This window comes from Cynocephalus volans, chromosome X (genome assembly GCF_027409185.1).
Source record: "Cynocephalus volans isolate mCynVol1 chromosome X, mCynVol1.pri, whole genome shotgun sequence".
Classification (NCBI taxonomy): Eukaryota; Metazoa; Chordata; class Mammalia; order Dermoptera; family Cynocephalidae; genus Cynocephalus; species Cynocephalus volans.
The window spans coordinates 22404645-22423897 of record NC_084478.1 but is presented as its reverse complement, the minus strand read 5'-3'; the positions used below and the strand labels follow the sequence as shown (position 1 = coordinate 22423897).

The window sequence follows — 19253 nt, the reverse complement described above, 5'->3', positions numbered from 1 at the left end:
GCCGAGCACTTGATGTAAATCTGCACGTGCACCCAGGTGTTCCTTGGTTATTGTCTTATGTAATTGCGCATGTGCACCCAGGTGTCCTGGGTTATGGACTTAAGTATAAAGGATGAGTGGCTCTAATCCACAGCGCCGTCTCCCCCACCCCACCCCCCTACCCCCGGGATGTCCCCAGTGGGCCACGGGGAGGCCAATACTGCTGCTGGAGGCTGCTGCTGCCGTTGCTGAGGACTGAGATCGTGTCACCTGCCAATGGCTCCTGGGATCTTTCCCAATTACCTAGCGTGGACCTGCGTGTGAGGGGTCTGGTGACCCAGTCTGTGGAATGGATGTGAAAGGTCTGAGCCCTAGCCCTGACAATATGTGTGGAAACTTAGTATAACTAAAATAACGAAACATGTTGGCTTTAGTTATGAATTGCTTTAACAATACAATTGGCGTGGCTATTAGCTATTGCCTCAACCCGACAACTGGTGTAGCTGTGTAGCTTTACAGGATGCTTCAAATTAACTAGAGAGAAGAGCTAAATCATAGAAGGACATGAGCTTTTTACCTCTATACTGGACAATGACATGATTTATTATACATGTATTGGTAGATTATAAAAAGGAACACCTTTTTTTTCCACTGACATTTATTATAATCTGTTGGTAGCACACAAACCAATATTAATTAAACCAGAACTATGCGTACATAGAAGTGGGCAATCCCATGTGCCATTCTATGGGAACTGTGTGTCCTTAATCATCATTTCTTAGTGTTTTGATCTGCTTATGCCGCTCAATTTCTTTCTGCAGACGCTCAGTCTCCTCCTTGTGATGAGTGATCTCCACTTCATGGTGCTTTCTCAAGGCTGCCAGTCGTTCTTTAGTCAGCACTCAGGACGAGCCTTCCTCTTCGGCCTGCTCTCCCTTTCCGAAGGCTCCACCAGCTTTCCGATGCAGGTGCAAGCTGGAGCCTCGGCGTGCATGGTCCTCACACCCACACACGGAGGCCAGTGCGCAGCTGCCACGTCTGTTAGTGCTGCACCTCTCCTCAGACCCTCTTCAATGCAGAGATGATGTCTGGAAATGGATGTGCTCAAAACCCTTTAAAGTCCTGAAGGGAGTTTTGCTATAGAATCTCAGGATACAGATAGAATCCAACAATCTCTATCCAGAAATTTTAATGAGGTCAGTTGTTTTGAATTTGGGATTTATTTTTCACTTAGAGACTAAGATTATGTGTTGATTACTACATCAACACAAAAATCCTGTTTAATACATAAATTAACCTATAGTAATAACTGCTTTTACTTGTTTGTATTGGATTTTTATTGATGAAAAATTTTTCACAAGAACAAAAGCTTCCAAACTCTTTTTTTATGAAGCCGGAATAACAGTGATACCAAAACCCATCAAAGATTGGAACTCCTCCCTAGTCCCCCAAAGTAACAATAGGCCAATATCTCTGAGAAATATTTAGCAGAAAACAAAAGCTAATAAAATATGAGAAACAGAATCCAGCAGTACATTAGAAGAAATATATACTTTGTCCAGGTAGGATGTATTCCAGAAGTGCAAGGCTGGTTCAGTACTAGGAATGATATGCTCATGATGACTACATTTCATCCCATCAGCAAATCCAAAGAGAAAAATCATAATCATTTCCATAGGTTCCTAAAATACATTTGAAAAAACTCACCATCCCTTTATAAAAAAAAATTTAATAAAACGGAAACCAAGTGAGGATTCCCTAACTTGGTGAAGTAGATGAATCTCAGTTCAAAAATGAATAGTATGTTTGAATTGGAAAAGATATCTACTAACTGCACTGTTATTAGCATAGTTAATATTAAATTAAATTGAATTAAATTCAGGTCGGAGCTAATAAAGGTAGACCAAAAAGATAAAGAACAGTAGAGGAACAAAAACTGCTACAGAAATAGATAATTCGGCAATTAATGGAGTACCGTATTAACTTATAGAAATCAGTTTCATGACACATATAACTCACAATTAATTAGAAGACATAATGAAAGAAGGAAGTTTACTTATAACACAAGCTAAAAAACTACCTTGTGATAAACTCAACATGAAGTGTTAAGAAGACTGTAGTTTCCCTGCGGGACACAAAAGACTCCAATTAGTAAAATTTGTACCATGTTATTGAGTAGAAAGATCATAGAGACACCTTTGATGTCAATTCCTGTTCAGTTGTGATCTCCTTAAATTTAATGTGGTCTTAATAAAAATACCAACAGAATTTTTAAAGTAGAAACTTCTAGGGTTTAGGTGGAAAACAAGCAAGAATAGCGAGAAAACATTCTTAAAGAGAAAATGAGGGATGATTAGACCCACAATAAAGCCAAAATAATTAAATAGTATGGTATTGGCACATCAATAAAATTATCAATCAGGGGAAAGAAATAGTCAGACATATGCTGAATACATGAGAATTTAGTTTGTGAAAAAGATAGCAAGGCAGTTCAGTGTGGGAAAAGGTAAATTCAGTAAATGGTACTAGGGGACACCTGAGCAGGCATTTGGGAGAAAAAGTTGGATCATCAGTCCTTACAAAAATATATTCCAGATGGAACAAAACTTTAAAAAATAATGCCATAAAAGGCTTCCTGTCAAGATGGCAGAATAGACAGTCCCCAGTGTCACTCTCTCCCACAAATCAAATTTACAACTATAAAAAAGCAACAACAGCCAAGCTGGGCCTGCTGGAGCTCAGGGGAAGAGGAGGAGAGACCTACGGAGTGCGTGAAGGGAAGAGAAGTCACGATGAGAGAAAGAAAAAATCTCACCGACCATTTTATGCCACGGATGCTTTAAGGCTGGACCTGCTGTGTGCATGGAGCAGGAGCCAGCAAAAGCCACAGCTGTGCCCTTTGGATGAAGTTACTTGGAGGCGGCAGGGGAGAAGAGGGCCGTGGTGGCTCACAGGCCAGCAAGACCACTAATAGGGTTCCTGTGGACCTACACAGGATAGAGGAGTCACAACAACTGAAGAAAAGGAGCCACTCAAAGGCCAGTGAGTCATTGCAAGGGATGGCGCACAACCTGTCCCATGGGAAGTGTTTCCAGTATGGGCAGTGGGAGAGACAGGCCCACCAGAGGAACCATGGGGCACAGCAAGGACAGCTGATCTGCCCCCCAGTCAGTGTAGGACCACTCAGAGGAGACTGGTCAGGAATATAGAACTGCATGGGGTGCAGTTTGATGAAAAGATTCAGGCCCAGATCAGAGTTTGTACACAACCCAGGTGCACCATGTCTCTGGAGAGTCAGAAGTACCTGTAAAGTCAACCATTAAAACATGAGTTGCACAAAAAGCCTTCCCTAGGGAATCAGCAGCAAAGCAGCAATTTAGCTCAACCACACAGCTCAAGTACTGGTCCCCACAGGAAGTTTCCCCATTTTAGAAGTAAGCAAAGGACAAAAAGTTAGTTTCAGCCCAGGCATACCACCAGTGTCTCAGGGCCCACCCAGGGACTGAGGTATGGAACTGGGCACTGGACTCCCCCTCCCACAACCAGGCACACCACCAGCACCAAGGAGCATGCCAGAAACATCACCTCCATGTGGGTGGCCCACCGCAGCCACCACAATAACCACTGCTTCCACGGAAAAGGCTATATGCTACAACCACCATGCATATGATCCGCCAGCCACTGGAGTGCATTGACGTGAGGAAATTCACCAGCAGAGACCAAAGAAAAGAAGAGGATGTCTCTCTCCACAAAGCCCATTCCAGAGCAACAGAAGAAGCATCTGCTTTATGATAGTATTGGGGGACCTGAACACATCTCTCAGCATTGGACAGAACATCTAGGCAACAAATCAACAGAGTAACCATTACTCTTTCAGAAGGAAAGAAGAAATCTAGAGTAATTAGAGGGGAGAGGAAGAAAGGGATGGGAGAGATTGGACAAGGGACATAAAGAATAAGTACGATTCGTAACAATATATATGCTAGTAATATTGATTGTTGAACCCCAAAGATAAGTATAACCAATTATGGTTCAATAAAATTTTTTTTAAAAAGTTCATGTAAGTGGAATAAAAACAATCATTGGCTTTGAAAAGTGTACAAATTTGGTTGGTAGGAGATAAAGATAATACATTAAATAGTGAATTATTGAGGCTTAAAATTATACTAATAGTGTTCCAAAATTAGAGGTAATAAATGTAAGTGTATCTAATTAAGGATGAATTGCTTCAATAGTTCACTTATTTAGTATTTGAATTCATTCAACTAACAATTAGTTATCCCCTCTATACTGATTACTATGCTATCTACTTTATATAGCTTATGTAAAATTCAAGACAACCTCATTTTATAGAACATAAATCTGGGGCCCAGAAATATCAAAAATTTTGTCTAAAATTGTATTTAGATACTTATTTGATTGATCAAAGTTTATGATCACCTTATATGTTTGATTTTATACAGTTGCCTTTTCAATGTTCTACATGAAAAATTGGGTTTCTGCCAACTGAATTGGATGTACCTGGGTTATGAGCCACATAATTTAAACAGCTGTTCTTTTTTAACAATATATTATCTATAATAATTTTAAACAGCAAAAAAAAAAAAAAAAGGAAATGAAAAGAAAAGAAAAATAAATAAATAAATAGAAAATAATGCCTTAAAAGTACTTGGGTAAGGATAGGAAGATTCTTTTGTATCTCCACATGGAGGAAGCTTCTCTAACTATAAATCAAACCCCAGAAGCCACCAAGAAAACAACTACCAAACTAGACTACATAGAATTTTTTTTTAAATCCTGCATGATGAGAATCACTGTAAACCAAAGACAGATGATTAAAAAAACATTTGCAATTGTGTCCACTCACTCAGCCATTATTTAGAGAGTGCCAGCTATTCTTCTAGATGTTTGGGACATGATAGTGAACCAAACAGAGAAAGAGCTAATTGCCTTAATATGTAAAAAGTTTCTAGAAGTCAATTTTTAAATGATCAACAGCAAATGGTATAAACAGACTCTTACAATTAAGGAAACAAGAAGCTCATAAAGATGAAAAAAGTTTCAACCTAATTCATAAAAAGGGATGAAACAAGATGAAACTACTACACAGAAATACACCTGTCAAATTAGCAGAGACCCCACGATAGTGAACCAAACAGAGAAAGAGCTAATTGCCTTAATATGTAAAAAGTTTCTAGAAGTCAATTTTTAAATGATCAACAGCAAATGGTATAAACAGACTCTTACAATTAAGGAAACAAGAAGCTCATAAACATGAAAAAAATTTCAACCTAATTCATAAAAAGAGATGAAACAAGATGAAACTACTACACAGAAATACACCTGTCAAATTAGCAGAGACCCCAAAATTTGATCACCCCAGTGTGGGTACAAGTGTGAAGAAGGGGCAGCTTCACGCATTGCTGGTGAGTGGTAGTGGCACATGAATAAAGATATAAATCAATGAAACAATAGGCTAAAAAGTATTTTGATTCACTAGCAATTACAGTATTGAAGGAAGGTAAAATGCTAAATTGGTACCATTATAGTAGCTATCAAAGCGCAAATGCACATAACCTTTGCTGAGGAATTTATCCTGCACATAAATTGCACACCTAAACTATGATACATGTGCATGGTTATTCTTTGCACCATTGTTTGTAGACATCCTAAATACCAGTCACCTGTATGGTATTCCTTTCCCAAAATTTGTATCCTCAGTCTAAATCATGAGAAAACACAAAATAAAGCTGATGGAGGAAGGACTTCTACTTCTTCAAAAGCATCAAGGTCACAGCAAACGAGGCAGAACAACTCAGAGTGGAGGAGTCTGAGGAGGAGTGGATCTTGGAACAGATAAAGCACACTAGCAAAAAACTAGGGAGATCTGAATAAAGCCTGGGGTTTACATAACAGTACTGACCCAGTGTTAATTTCTTAGTTTAATGAGTACATCGTGATTATGTACAATAACATTAGGGGAGATGGGTAAAGGGTCTCGACCTCCGCACTGTTGGCATGTGGGGCTGGATCATTCTTTGTTGTAGGGGTCTGTCCAGGGCACTGTGGGATGTTCAGTTCAGCAAGACTGGCCTCTACCTACTGGATGCCTGTAGTACCACCCTCCCAAGATAGTGACAACCATAAATGTCTCCAGACATTCTCTAATGTCCATTGCAAACTCACCTGGTTGAACAGAACTAATAGACACTAGTGATACTCTGATATCAACTAACTAATGAAATCCTTTACCTCCTGATGCATGAGGAGAAGAAACAAACGTCTTCCGTGTCTATGAGAATGGCTTTTTTTTTTTTTGTCGTTTTTTTTTTTTTTTTCGTGACCGGCACTCAGCCAGTGAGTGCACCAGTCAGTCCCATATAGGATCCGAACCCGCGGCGGGAGCGTCGCCGCGCTGCCAGCGCAGCACTCTACCAAGTGCGCCACGGGCTCGGCCCTATGAGAATGGCTTTTAATCGACACGTTGATTTACCATAGAAGGCGTATCTAGCAGTGATTCACTTAATGACTGCCTGTAGTTCACCAGGAGAAGGTTGCGGTTTGTCAGAGGGTCTTTAGCCACAAACCTGAGATATGACACCCTGGGTTATATTACAAAAAAGACATGGGAAATTCTGTAGACATCGGAAAGAAAAATACATTGTAAGAGTCCATACCCAGTGGGTTTAGACTGTCCACTCTGATGCCATTGCTATGTTGAGAGATATCTTAGCAAAGTCATTTCTATCATTGTGAAAACTCTCTTCAGAAGAAAACTATAGCATAGGAATATCGCTGTGTTTTCAAAATCGTATACGTGGGGATAATTCCTTAAATAAGGGATCAGCCAAAAAAAGAACTCATGAGTGAATGGACAGTGTTAGGGGTCTCATTCCCTGCACCCCTTGGGTCACCCACCCCGCATCCCAAAACGCTTGGCCCCCTCTGACCTCAGAAACGTTTTGGTGCTTCCTCATTAAGCTCTACTAAGTGTTGTCATCACTGGGCCATCTGTCTGAGATTTGAGCCAAGTCTGTTGCCCGATCCTGAATTCGTTGCCGGCTTCTACTTTGTCTCCCCCGCACTGCAGCTTTCCCACGGGCTCGACAGCTTCCTTCTGCACGTGCTTTTGAGGGAAATGACTTCAGGAATAGATTGTGTCACACCAACGTGAACAGACTTTCTAACTTAAGCACTACAGTCAATTACCCAGCAGCCTTTGGACACTGGTTTTGAAGTTAGATCTTTTCAACTATTAGAGGAAAAGGCCTCATTTTACTCCAAGAGACCAGTAGAAATGAAAGGACAGAAATGGCATTAGGATTCAGAGAGAAGACAGGGACGTATGATGGGTGAAAATTACAGGAGCGTCCACATCAACTCAGCGCTATCAAGGCTAAAACGCAAATCCTAGGCGGCTTTCGCCATTTCCTTAAGAGCTAAATTGCAGAAAGTGACATTACCATCCGTCCTAGAAGAAGGAAACGTGCGTCGCCGTTACTTATGGCAGTGAATCAGTTACTCGATTTTATGTGTTATGGTCGTTCTCACAGTGATGAGAGCGAGCACCCTTCTGTCAATAGCTATCTGCAGTTTTCCAGACCAGGCCAAAATTCTCACATTTTCTCCCTTTAACTGTCAGCTACAAAAGCAGAGGCAGCTACTAGGCCCTCGTGCCCGAGCCAAGGGCCTGGGGCCAGCAGTGGGAAGGACAGGGGCTTGAGCTTCCCTTGTCCTCCGGATGGCACGGGGTCCCCGGGCAGCCGAGCGGTCCCCTCGTGCATATTCGCTGAATACCTATTGTCTTCTAGGCAACGCGACACAGGAGAGAATAAGACTGTCCAGGATCCATCTTTGCCTCTGGTGGGGTGGGGGCAGAATAAGACAATAAAAGTAAGCAAATGGTGCAGTGACTTCAGATTGAGAAAGTTCTATTGATAAGCTAAAATAAGGCGATGTTAGAGAGGAGAAGGGGTTGCTGTCTCAGATTGTGGGCAGAGAGGTAGTTTTGAGGGACTGATTTTGGAGACAAAATGTGAAACATGATGAGGGTGATATGTGAAAATATAGTGGCACGGAATTCAAGCCAGTGGAAGCAGCAAGAACAGAGGCCTTAGACAGGAAAGAGATATGCAGGAAAGCCAGTGAGCAAGATGAGCAGTAAGCTGAGGAGAAAGGGGTTGGAGATGAGTGTGAGGAGGTGAGACCTGCTAGAATGCTAGACTGTGGATTTGTAGAAAGTGTGAAAGCTCTCCCTGCTGCAGGGAAAGACCTGCAGGACATCAGAAGGGGAGTTGTGTTTTGAATCAACTCCTTGAGTTTCATTATTAACTTATTTGGTAGCTACTGTCCCCAGCAGACACCAGAGGTCCACACATGAGTCTCCTGGGCGTGGAGGGTTGGTGCATGGGCAGGGCAGCCTCACTGTCAAGGGTCAAATTGCTGCAGGGCTTCAATGACACAACCACAATGTAAAACTTTAAGAGTTTTTAGTACTTATGGAACCTGGGGTGTACAAGGCATGCCTGGAGGAGGCCACATATACAGGGAGGTCAGGGAGGGAGTGCAGGTGGGCTGAGTGGGAACCCTTGGGCCAACACTTTTATAGCCAAACAGGTTTTCTGCAGGGAGTTTTAATTATTGGGTTTAAAGCAAGCAGGTGTCTGATTGGTCCCTCTAAAGGAAGCAGTGGGAAAGCAGGTAGCCCAGCCTGCTAGGTAGAGGACATTCCCCTAAGTCTTTATCTCTAGCCTCCGGCTGAAGCCATCCAGGCAGGGCATAGAACTGGAAACTGTGTCAAGGGTGACTGAACTTTTCTTCTGGTATAAAAAGTTAAACTTATATTCAAAAATGGATGTCAAAGCAACATAAAACTATAAGCACTCACTGCAAATTACTAAAACAAATTCACTTTTTAATTATTTTCCTGGAGAAAGACCTGAAAATAAATGACACTGTTTTATTATAAATGTGCAGAGATCCTGGTTAACTTGGACAACAAAAGTTCAAATAAGCTGGTTTTACTATATGAGACATAAAATAAGAACTGTAAAATTTGAGTGTTTTAAACTGTTTTCTACATTTATAAATCTTTGTAAATGATAAGAACTGAACATTATTACTAGCAGTATTTTTGACTACGTGTATTTTTGATTCTCCTCGCCCCCCCAAGAGAGATGTTTGGCAGTGTCTGGAGATACTTTTGGTTGTAAAAACTGGGGGATTGGGTGCTAATGGCATCTCGTGTACAAAGAAGAACTACCCTACTCCACCTACTCTCAATAATCAACCAAGCAGCCAATGTAGGCATTTTCAAGGCCTAAGACCTTTATCAAAATTCAACTTATAGGTTCGTGATTCATGGGAAATATAACGCCTAAGAATCATCTAAGACGTAGGAATACAGTTATTGTAGTTAAGAAGTTATGCAGTACATATTCAGTACTAAAAACCATGATACTCTATGCATCACCTATAAATCTGATAAGCCTCTTAAATTATACTTTTAAGTAACTATAAACCAAAATTTGATATTTTTTGAATGATTTTAGTGTATAATTTAAATATATATTCCTACACCACCATAGCAGCACTCCTGCCCAAGAAAATGATAGCAGATCACCTGGCAGTAACAAAACATAGAACATTATTTTTCGGGAAGAATGAACCTGATCTTCACACACGAAGCAATGCATCCAAAATCAATACTAGCCAGGATGTTTAGGATTTTTACTTATTTATCATCAAAACATTTTTTTGTGTGTCTGACTCAGTCCAATTCTCTCACAAAATATCAAATATATTATATTCAAGGCACTCTTTTAAATAATGGAATTAAATGTTAAGTTGAAATCAAGTGCTACCTATAAAATGAAAATTTATATTTTATGGCATAATATGTTTTGTGTTATTCTGAAGTAATGAAGATTATTTCTATCTGTAAGTAAAACTTGAGCAGTTTTTCACACCAAATTAGGCTCCTTGCTGTTATTTATACGAAATGGTTATAGGATAATTAGTAAGAAGACAGCTAATTTTATTCCCAGTGATCCAGGAGGGAAAAGGAAGCAGCCTGGTCTATCCAGACAAAGGAGAAGCGAAGATCTATGAATTACGTAATTTAAAACAAAATTCAAAATGAGTGTAGAAGTAACTATTTGAACAGTAGGAAGAGGAGAGGATGGCACTGAAAGTGAGATTCTAAAATTTACATAAGGCCAAGACAACATTTTTCTCCTTTTCAGTCCCCTCCTAAGTTTCTGAGGTGTGAGCAGAACATTATGGAGCTTCCACAGAAGCCAAGCACACAACTGAGAATGTGCTAGTGCTGACACAAACTGCCTGTAGATCCGAGAAAATACTTAAGACTGAGTCTCACTTCTGATACTATGGGAAGATGATGGCCAGTACTGCTGCAGTGCACACACAACAGGATGACGCTTTCAGCTGAGAATAAAACGTTTTAAGTGTTCACACGAGCTAATACTCTATATATACAGGAACCATACATCACTCTTTGCCCAGAAAAGTTCTGGGTTATACTTGTTGTCCAAGTTTGTGGAAGATTGCATCAATGTACCCAATTCTTCACCCTTCCCTCTCCCCGTGTCCTTTGCTATGTAACTTTGGATGTTCCTGCACTATAGGGGCAGCATACTTTTTTATTCCTTGATTCTGGTCTTGGCCATGAATTTTGTTTGGACAAGATATGACTCAAACAGAAGCTTGAAAGAGATGGAACTTTTTAATACTAGAATTAAGGTTCTCTCAGTACTTGAGAGTGGATGGAAAAGCCGCAACCTCCATCTGAATTCTCAAAGTTAGGGAAGAAATATTTGACAGAACATGGAGGAAAACATCCAGCTGATTCAGTTCACTAGCTTTTCATGTAACTAAAAGCTGAAAACAGGAGAATATTCCTTCCCTGGTCGCTATCATTAAGAAGTAAACTATCCAAAAGGGTGGAATTGGGGCAGCAGAGAAAATGCCATGTGTACCTTGTAAATTGAAAATATCTCCTGATACAACTCTCTATCTATTCCAAAATAGGACTGGACATAAAAGTTCAAATTCACTGCTTAGTCCCCAGTGCCTGGTATAGGGCCTGTACATAGGGGCTGCTCAATGACTACGTGAAAAATAAATAAATGGATTAATAGAAATCATCCTAGAAAAAAAGGTTTGTTTATTTATTTATTTATTTACTTATTTATTTATTTATTTATACCATAAATAATTGTTGATAAAATACAATGACCCATGCCTACAGCAATTGCTAGAAACACAGAACTGAGCAAAATAAAACAATAAAAAAATAAATTCAAAGCCCTTATACACCTAATAGTCTGGTTTAAAAAACAGAATAAGAGAAGTACAAATTGATAAGATGATACTAAGTGCTTTGGTGGGAAAAAAAAAAATATATATGTATATATAAGGGATGGGTAGGTTGGGATGGGAGGACATTACAATTTTAAAGGGGTTGTTAGGGAAGGTCTCACTGAGGGGAGGGGAGTATTTGAATAAATTTTTGAAGGACGTGAGGGTTTGCCACGTAGATACAATTCTGAGAAGTAGAGTGTTCTGGATGGAAAGAAGGGCAGGTGCAAAGGCCCTGAAGCAAGAGTGTGCCTGATGTAGTTCAGACACAGCAAGGTGGCTAGTGTGGCTGGCATAGAATATTGGAAAGAGAGACTATCAGGTGAAGAGCTTGCATAGTTCAAGGGGCCAGATCTTGTTAGGCTGTACATACCGTAGGTAGAACTTTGGCTTTTATTCAAAGTACGGTAGAAACACATTTGAGCAAAGAAGTGGGTGGGTATGACTTCTGTTTTAAAAGTCCCCGCTCTCGTTATTTTGCTGAGAATGTACTAGTAGGGCAAAAAGGTAGAAGCCAGGGGAAGAGAATATTAGAGATTTCCAAATGAAAGATGATGGTGCTTTGACACTGGTGGTAGTGGTGAGAAGCAGTAGGATTCTGAATACGTTTTGAAAGTCAGACAGACAGCATATATGAGAAAACTAAACGTAAAGAGTCAGAAAGTGAAAAGTCAAGAATGGGCCCATATTGTTTAGAAGAACAAAAGGAAGGATGGAGTTGACACTGCTTGCCTTGTGTTTCAACTATGAAATGCTCTTTCCTAAATATTCTATCTGTATATAGTTGCTTGGGTTACCTATATCTAAACTTCAGAAATATGTGACACATTTCTTTTATGTCTTCTAAAACAACTCAGGAAGTATACAAATTAAGCTCTTAGTAGTCATAAGATGTGGATGAATTGCATAATCCTTGTGTAAAAGTATTTATTTTCAGAGCAGAGTCATCAAAAACTATACCTTTTACTCCACTAAGTTCTGGGGGAAGAAGTGTGAGGAAGGCAGACGTCCAACATTGAAGAAGCATCTTGAGTCTTAAGATTGATACCACCCGGTTGGATTTTGAACTGCTCTTAAGTTTTTCCTTCACAAAACAAAATGGAGAAATATCAAATAACAGTGATCATTTGGATAAAAATCGCATTGTTGTAAACGTCTGCTGTAACCATTTATTCATAGTCTGGGAAAGAGCATTACATATTGGGAACAGCAAAGTGGGGAGTCGGAACTACTCTATAAATGGCCTGGTTTCAAATACTGGCGTCATCACTAACTGTGAGGGTTTAAACCAAATACTGGATTGAGTTTGCAGTTTCAAGTTTTTTCTCTCCAATAGGACAGTAATAACATCTTCCTCATGCCATTAGTGAATGAAGGTTAAGTGAAAAAGTAAATAATGCATACAAAAAATGGTTTACACAGCTCCTAGACTATGGCAATCACTTATTCGTATTACTTTGCTCCCTGTCAAACAATAGCAACAAAAACAACAAAATAATAATCTTTGGTGGGTATAAGAGAGGAGGCAAAAAAAGGCATTACTCTACTTTTCAAACCAAGTAAGACAGGAACTGAAAAACACTACTGCAGAAATAGCAATCAGAAATACAGACTTGAGGCTCTTTTAGATTGTACAGAGACTCTGTGAACCCAATTAAGATAAAGTGACCTTAACTGGCCTAAGGAAACTCTCACTGGTAAAATTATGAGAACACACAGATTTGTGCTGAATGCCTCTCGAAGAATACAACCTGAGGGCACATTCACAGAATTGACAGTATTATAATTGATTCTAATAGATACTTTAATATTAACGCAACAGAGAAAAAAATTGGGCCATTAGCATCCATGTCATTATTATTACTGTATATTTGCAGATCCTGACACTCAAATTTGTTTTTCACTAATACATGTATTAGTTTTTCCATTAGTCATTTATTAATTCTTATGTTTAAATATTATTTATGATTTGTAAATGTTACTAAAGCAGCAGTATCCTGGCATTGATTTGGATTTTATCATGAAATGACTGTCCAACAAAAAACCAAATAAAATAAACAAACAAATAAACAAGGGGCCTGGCTGGTTAGTTCACTCAATAGAGTGTGTTGCTAATAACACTGGGGTCAATAATTCAGATCCCATACGAGCCAGCCACCAGAAAAAAAAAGAAAAGAAAAAAAAATGATTGTAATTCACATTCAACTCCCCATGTGCTCCATCTATACTGTCCCAGGGAGCATTCTCTGTGCTAGAATATTCTGGAGGCAACACTGTAAGAGAGGTGTGTGGAAGTTTTACTGTGTTTTACTGGAGAATTGTCATACATCTCCAATGCTATGTAAAATGAAGTGATTGTTACAAACACGACTCTTCAAGTCCAAATGTGCTTCGTGTGGCCCAGTTCTCAGATTTTCCCTTGCAATAACAGGGTTAATGTTTTGGAGAAATATTTTTTAAAAGAACACTGCAGAAGTTGCTGCTACATCAAAAATCAACTTGGTTACTGTTAAAATTGTATTTAACAGACTTGCCATATCCAAGCTTCTATTTTTCGGTCGGCCATACACAGATGTGTATCTAAAGGAGGAAGTGCGTGATTTTCATCTTGTCTTGATAATTTTATTACAAATTATATAGATGGAAGGAATGTGAAATAAAGTGTGATGAAAGCCAAGAAAAGAAGGGGGTATCACAGTTCAATGGCTGAGAAAACCAATTTTGGAATCAGAAAGACATGTTTTCAAGTCAGAGTTCCTCAATTTATTAGCTGTGTGACCTTTGGCAGTTTACTTAAGTTCCCTAAGTCTGTTTGCTGATTCTAAAAGGATTCTTAATACTCCTGTATCACTGGATTATTACGAAAATTAAGTAAGAAAATATGTATAACATTCTTTTCACAGTGTCTTGAACATTGTAAGCACTTAAATATTACACTTGGTCAATTATGTTATTACCTTCTTCATAATAATAATAAGCACTAATTATTATTATTGATTTGTTGTGCTCGTCATGATTATCATCACTAAGAAAAGAAGTAAAATAATTTATCTGTAATTGTCAATATCCATTCTTGGCTAATTTCAACTCACAGTTTCCCTTTGGCTCAGTCCTTCCCTAAGAATAAGGAACGAACTTATGGATTGGAAAATGTCAGAAAATGTGTGCTGGAAGACAGAGCTTTAGGCCTAAGTGAACAGAGGAAAGGGGCTGCCCAATTCTCTCTTGGAACAATATCCTCTCTCTCTAAGATGGATTAAGAGAGGGATCCAGGCTTAGGCCAAGTCTTATGGAGGAGACCCAAGCCTATTGCTCTGATTCTTGCTAATGGTCTGTAGGTCACTTGTTCCTGCTTCTTATTTGGTCCAGCCTTTTCTTGTCGTACAACGTCAGATGTGGACTTGGTCAGGACATAGGTGATTAAGCTTCCCTTTTGTCAAAGGTACTAAGTCTCCATCCCCACACACCAGATGAGTAAAAATGTTTCCGAGGGACAACAATCCTTTATCCAAGAACATCCTCTAACTTCTAAGCTTCCATGCGTGCATTTAGCAGCAGCTCCCTGTGGCAAGTATAGTTACTGTCACATAAGCACATTCTTGGGGCAGAATCCTGTGGGGATCACAAGATTCCTTCGGGATCGAGGCTATTTCAGACAGCCGAGAGCAGGCCCAGAGGCTCCCTTTTTAGGAGATCGTAGGTAAGGGAGGGCAGAAGGCAGGGATGGAGGTTGGGGAGACTGAAGTGGGGACAGTGGAAGACAGCAGGGCCGCCGGGAACCCTGCTGACCTGTGGCCTCCCAGGAGCCGCTGCTGCCCCTGTGACCACTGCCGACCCGAACTGCCACCTCGGCCACCGTAGCTGTCCTAGTCGCCGCAGCTACCGTTGCCAGGATACGCAAAGTGGCGGCTGGAGCCAACCCCGGGTCTGGTGCGGTGAGGCCGGAGGTGGACATGGCGAGCAGACGGCGCCACGTCAGAGTCTGTGTTCGGGATGAAGACCAGCGCTGGGACCAAGTAGGTCCCGAGGACGTGTCCTGGGCTTCCACTGAGCTGGTCCAGCTGCCTAACTGTGAACTCGATGGGCTTGAACAAATCGCTGCTTTGGTTACCTCGGTTCTCCCCTCGCCTACCGGCAAGGAAAGGCTGGCTCTGGTCCTGGAAAGTGAGGATTATATTCAAAAACTCCTGCAGCTGTTCCGCACTTGTGAAAATCTAGACAACACCGAAGGCTTACACCGTTTCCATGCAATTATTAAAGGCATGTTCTCCTTCTACAGCAAACCTCTGTTTAAGATCATGCTTTCTGATGAGTGTATCATGGATGCGATGGGATGCCTTGAATACGATCCTGCTTTGGCTCAGCCAAGACGGCATAGGGAATTCTTGAGCCAAACTGCCAAGTTCCTGGAATTTATACCAATAACAGACTCTGAACTTAGGCAAAAAATACGTCAGATGTACAGAGTGCAGTACATATATGACGTTCTGGTGCCTCAGCCACCCACATCTGCAGATAATCTTTCTACTCTTCAACATTTTATTTTCCTCAAGAAGGTTGAGATAGCCAGCATGCTGCAGCGAGATCGCAAGTGTTTGTCTGAAGTTTTGGCAAAGTTAACGGATAAGACTCAAGATGATGACAAATGGCGTGAATTGGTGCTTTTTTTCAAGGACTTCTGTGCATTTTCTAAGACATTACGGCCTCAAAGCAAGTATAAGTTATTCCAAAAGTTGACACAATTGGAAATTCTTCCGGCTCTTAAAATCATAGTGAGTGCTGATGATGTGCTAATAAGATCGGCTGCTACAGATATATTTACTTATCTAGTTGAGTACAGTCCATCGAAGATCCGAGAACCTGTAATGGAGGAAGCAGAGAAGACTGAAGGTGATGACCTTTTCATTAATGTAGTGATTAAACAAATGACCTGTGATACTGATCCTGAGCTGGGAGGTGCTCTGCACGTGATGGAACATCTGCGCCCTTTGCTTGATCTGGACAACATGCTGTCAGTATCCAATAAAAAGGTAAGATGCGATTTTCTAAATTTCTTCTATAAACATTGTGTGCATAACTTCATAGCACCACTTTTGGCCACCACTTCAGAAGACAAACGTGAAGGATGTAATATATCCACCGAAAGCAAAAATTGCCCCAATAATTATCAAACAGCACAGCTGCTTGCTTTAATTTTAGACCTACTCACATTTTGCTTACAACAACACACACATTACATAAAAAGCTCTATTTTGAGCAATGATTTGCTAAGAAGGGTCTTGGTTTTGATGAATTCAAAGCACACTTTCCTGGTCTTGTGTGCTGTTCGCTTTATGAGAAGGATGATTAGCCTTAAAGATGAACTTTATAATAGTTACATCATCAGGGGAAATCTGTTTGACCCAGTTGTAAATGCTTTTCTGCATAATGGAACCAGGTACAATATGTTGAATTCAGCTATTATTGAGCTGTTTGAATACATAAGAGTGGAAAATATCCCGTCTCTTGTTGCACATATAGTCAAAAAGTTTTATAAGGCACTTGAATCAGTTGAATATGTCCAGACATTCAAAGGATTGAAGATTAAATATGATGATCGGAAGGACAGGAAAAGTCCAATACAGAATTATTTGCGTTCCATCCCATATGGTAACATACCTCAAGGAGGTGCCAAAGTCTCGAGGTAAAGTAAGAAATGTGTTTTAAAGAAGATATGGGAGTAGCAGTCATGCCATCATTGGAAAATAACTTTCCAGATTCTTATGATCAATTCATGGAGACGAAAAGACCAAAAGAAGATTGGAACGAGGTAGGCCTTCCCAAAAGAAAATCACCTGGTGACTTAAAACTGTTTTCATTTCCTTCTGCTGCTGCTCCTGATGGAACAAGGAGCCCAAACGGTAGCGGCGTAGTTCGTTTAGTGGATTATCCAGATGATGACGATGAAGAAGAAAATAAAGATGAAGAAACATCCCCCAGGGAAAGACCTTATCTCAGCAAATAATATCTTTATGGAAGACCCTCAACATGTGCTTCAACTAAAATTCTATACATTTCAATGAGATGAAAAGTCTGATTCCAAAAGCTTTCTTGTGTGAGATATGCAATAGCATATATGATGAGCTTAAGATGGTTCAATTCTGTAAAAAACAAGAATTTCCATAATCTTAAAAAATAAAAAAATAACCAGACTTGCTTGATAACTTGTTAGCAAGAAAGTCTTAGTTTGGGGGAAGACACAGGCTGATAAAGTAATATTAATGTAGTTTTGTTTCAGGGGCTTATATTAGAAACAACTTCGACAGTTCTTGCAAAGTCTACTTGCACAATGGTTCTAGCCATGGTGTTCTTCCCTTCAGTTGCCTTTTTGAAATAATTGTTTATGTTTATATGGAAAACAAGTTAACTACAGTAGAAAATAAAGTTATACTGTCCAGACCTTTCTGCAAATATTTAACAAAAATTCAGCCTGATGGGTAGAGGGAAGGAACGTCCAGAATATATTTCTTTTTTTTTTTTAATTTTATTTTGTTGATATACAATGTGGCTGATTATTGTGGCCGAGTACCAAAACCTCCCTCCCTTCTCCCTCCCCCCCTCCCCCCCAACAATGTCCTTTCTGTGTGCTTGTCGTGTCAACTTCAAGGAATTGTAATTGTTCTGTCTTCCCCCCCCCCCCGGTTTTGTGTGTGTGTGTGTGGATGTGTGTGTGTGTGTGTATGTGTGTGTGAATTTATTTATTTATTTTTAGCTCCCAGCAATAAGTGAGAACAAGTGGTATTTCTCTTTCTGTGCCTGACTTGTTTCACTTAATACAATTCTCTCTAGGTCCATCCATGTCGTTGCAATGGCAGTATTTCATTCTTTTTTATAGCTGGGTAGTATTCCATTGTGTAGATAAATGCTGGTGAGGTTGTGGAGAAAAAGGGACTCTCATACATTGTTGGTGGGACTGCAAAACAGTGCAGCCTCTATGGAAAATGGTATGAAGGTTCCTCAAACAATTCCTGATAGATGTACAATATGACCCAGCTATCCCACTGCTGGGAATATACCCAGAGGAATGGAAATCATCAAGTCGAAGGTATACCTGTTCCCCAATGTTCATCGCAGCACTCTTTACAATAGCCAAGAGTTGGAACCAGCCCATATGTCCATCATCAGATGAGTGGAAACGGAAAATGTGGTATATCTACACAGGGTATATTTCCATGAATAAAAAAGGCAAGCTGGGTTCAAAATGTGCAGTTGTTGATCTAATTTTTTTCTTAGACAATAGATGGCAAGGAACAGTTTGGTAGCATTGCCACAGGGTTTTCTCGAGGACGTTGGGGGTGAGTAGAACTGAGTACTTTTACCTGTCTAGATTGTGAAGATATTTTTAAGTCATTTCCTGATTCATTAATGAAATTTATCCTTCTTTCTAGGGCAGAAGTAAGATTTAAAGTGTAATTTATAAAGACGAACATACAGAAAAAATTTTTTAAAAAGTGCTGAATGAAAAGGCATTTCATATGTAGAAGCCATTTTGGGCCAAGAAAAAGTTACTTAAGTGTCAAAGTCAGCATACTGCACATGAAGTTCTTTTCTGTAAACAAGTAAATATATACTATAAAAACTGCTTTATTAAAGAGTGCATGCAGATGAACCTCTAAAAAACAGATCTAGCAAATAGTTAACAAGATTTATTTCTAGAGGAACAAGTTAACTTATTCTATTTTTCCTGGAATTTCTTAAACTGAAAAGCAGTTTCTTGTGTTTTGAAGATTTCAGAGTTAATGTTAATTTGTGCTGTTTATGTAGATAAAAGTATAGTTTTCCATAAAACACATATTTATTTTGTATATTAAAAATACCACTGTACATTTTTGTACCATTTGGTGATATTCGTGCAG

The 19253-nt window shown here is 39.7% G+C and overlaps 1 protein-coding gene across 1 annotated transcript; it reads left to right on the top strand.

The window, feature by feature from the left end:
• The first annotated feature begins 15311 nt into the window (after positions 1 to 15311).
• LOC134367804 (serine/threonine-protein phosphatase 4 regulatory subunit 3B-like) lies at positions 15312 to 17362 on the top strand. The gene is given in 3 exon segments (XM_063084500.1): positions 15312 to 16518; positions 16678 to 17010; positions 17013 to 17362. Coding segments are annotated over 3 exon segments (1890 nt in total).
• Positions 17363 to 19253: the final 1891 nt, after the last annotated feature.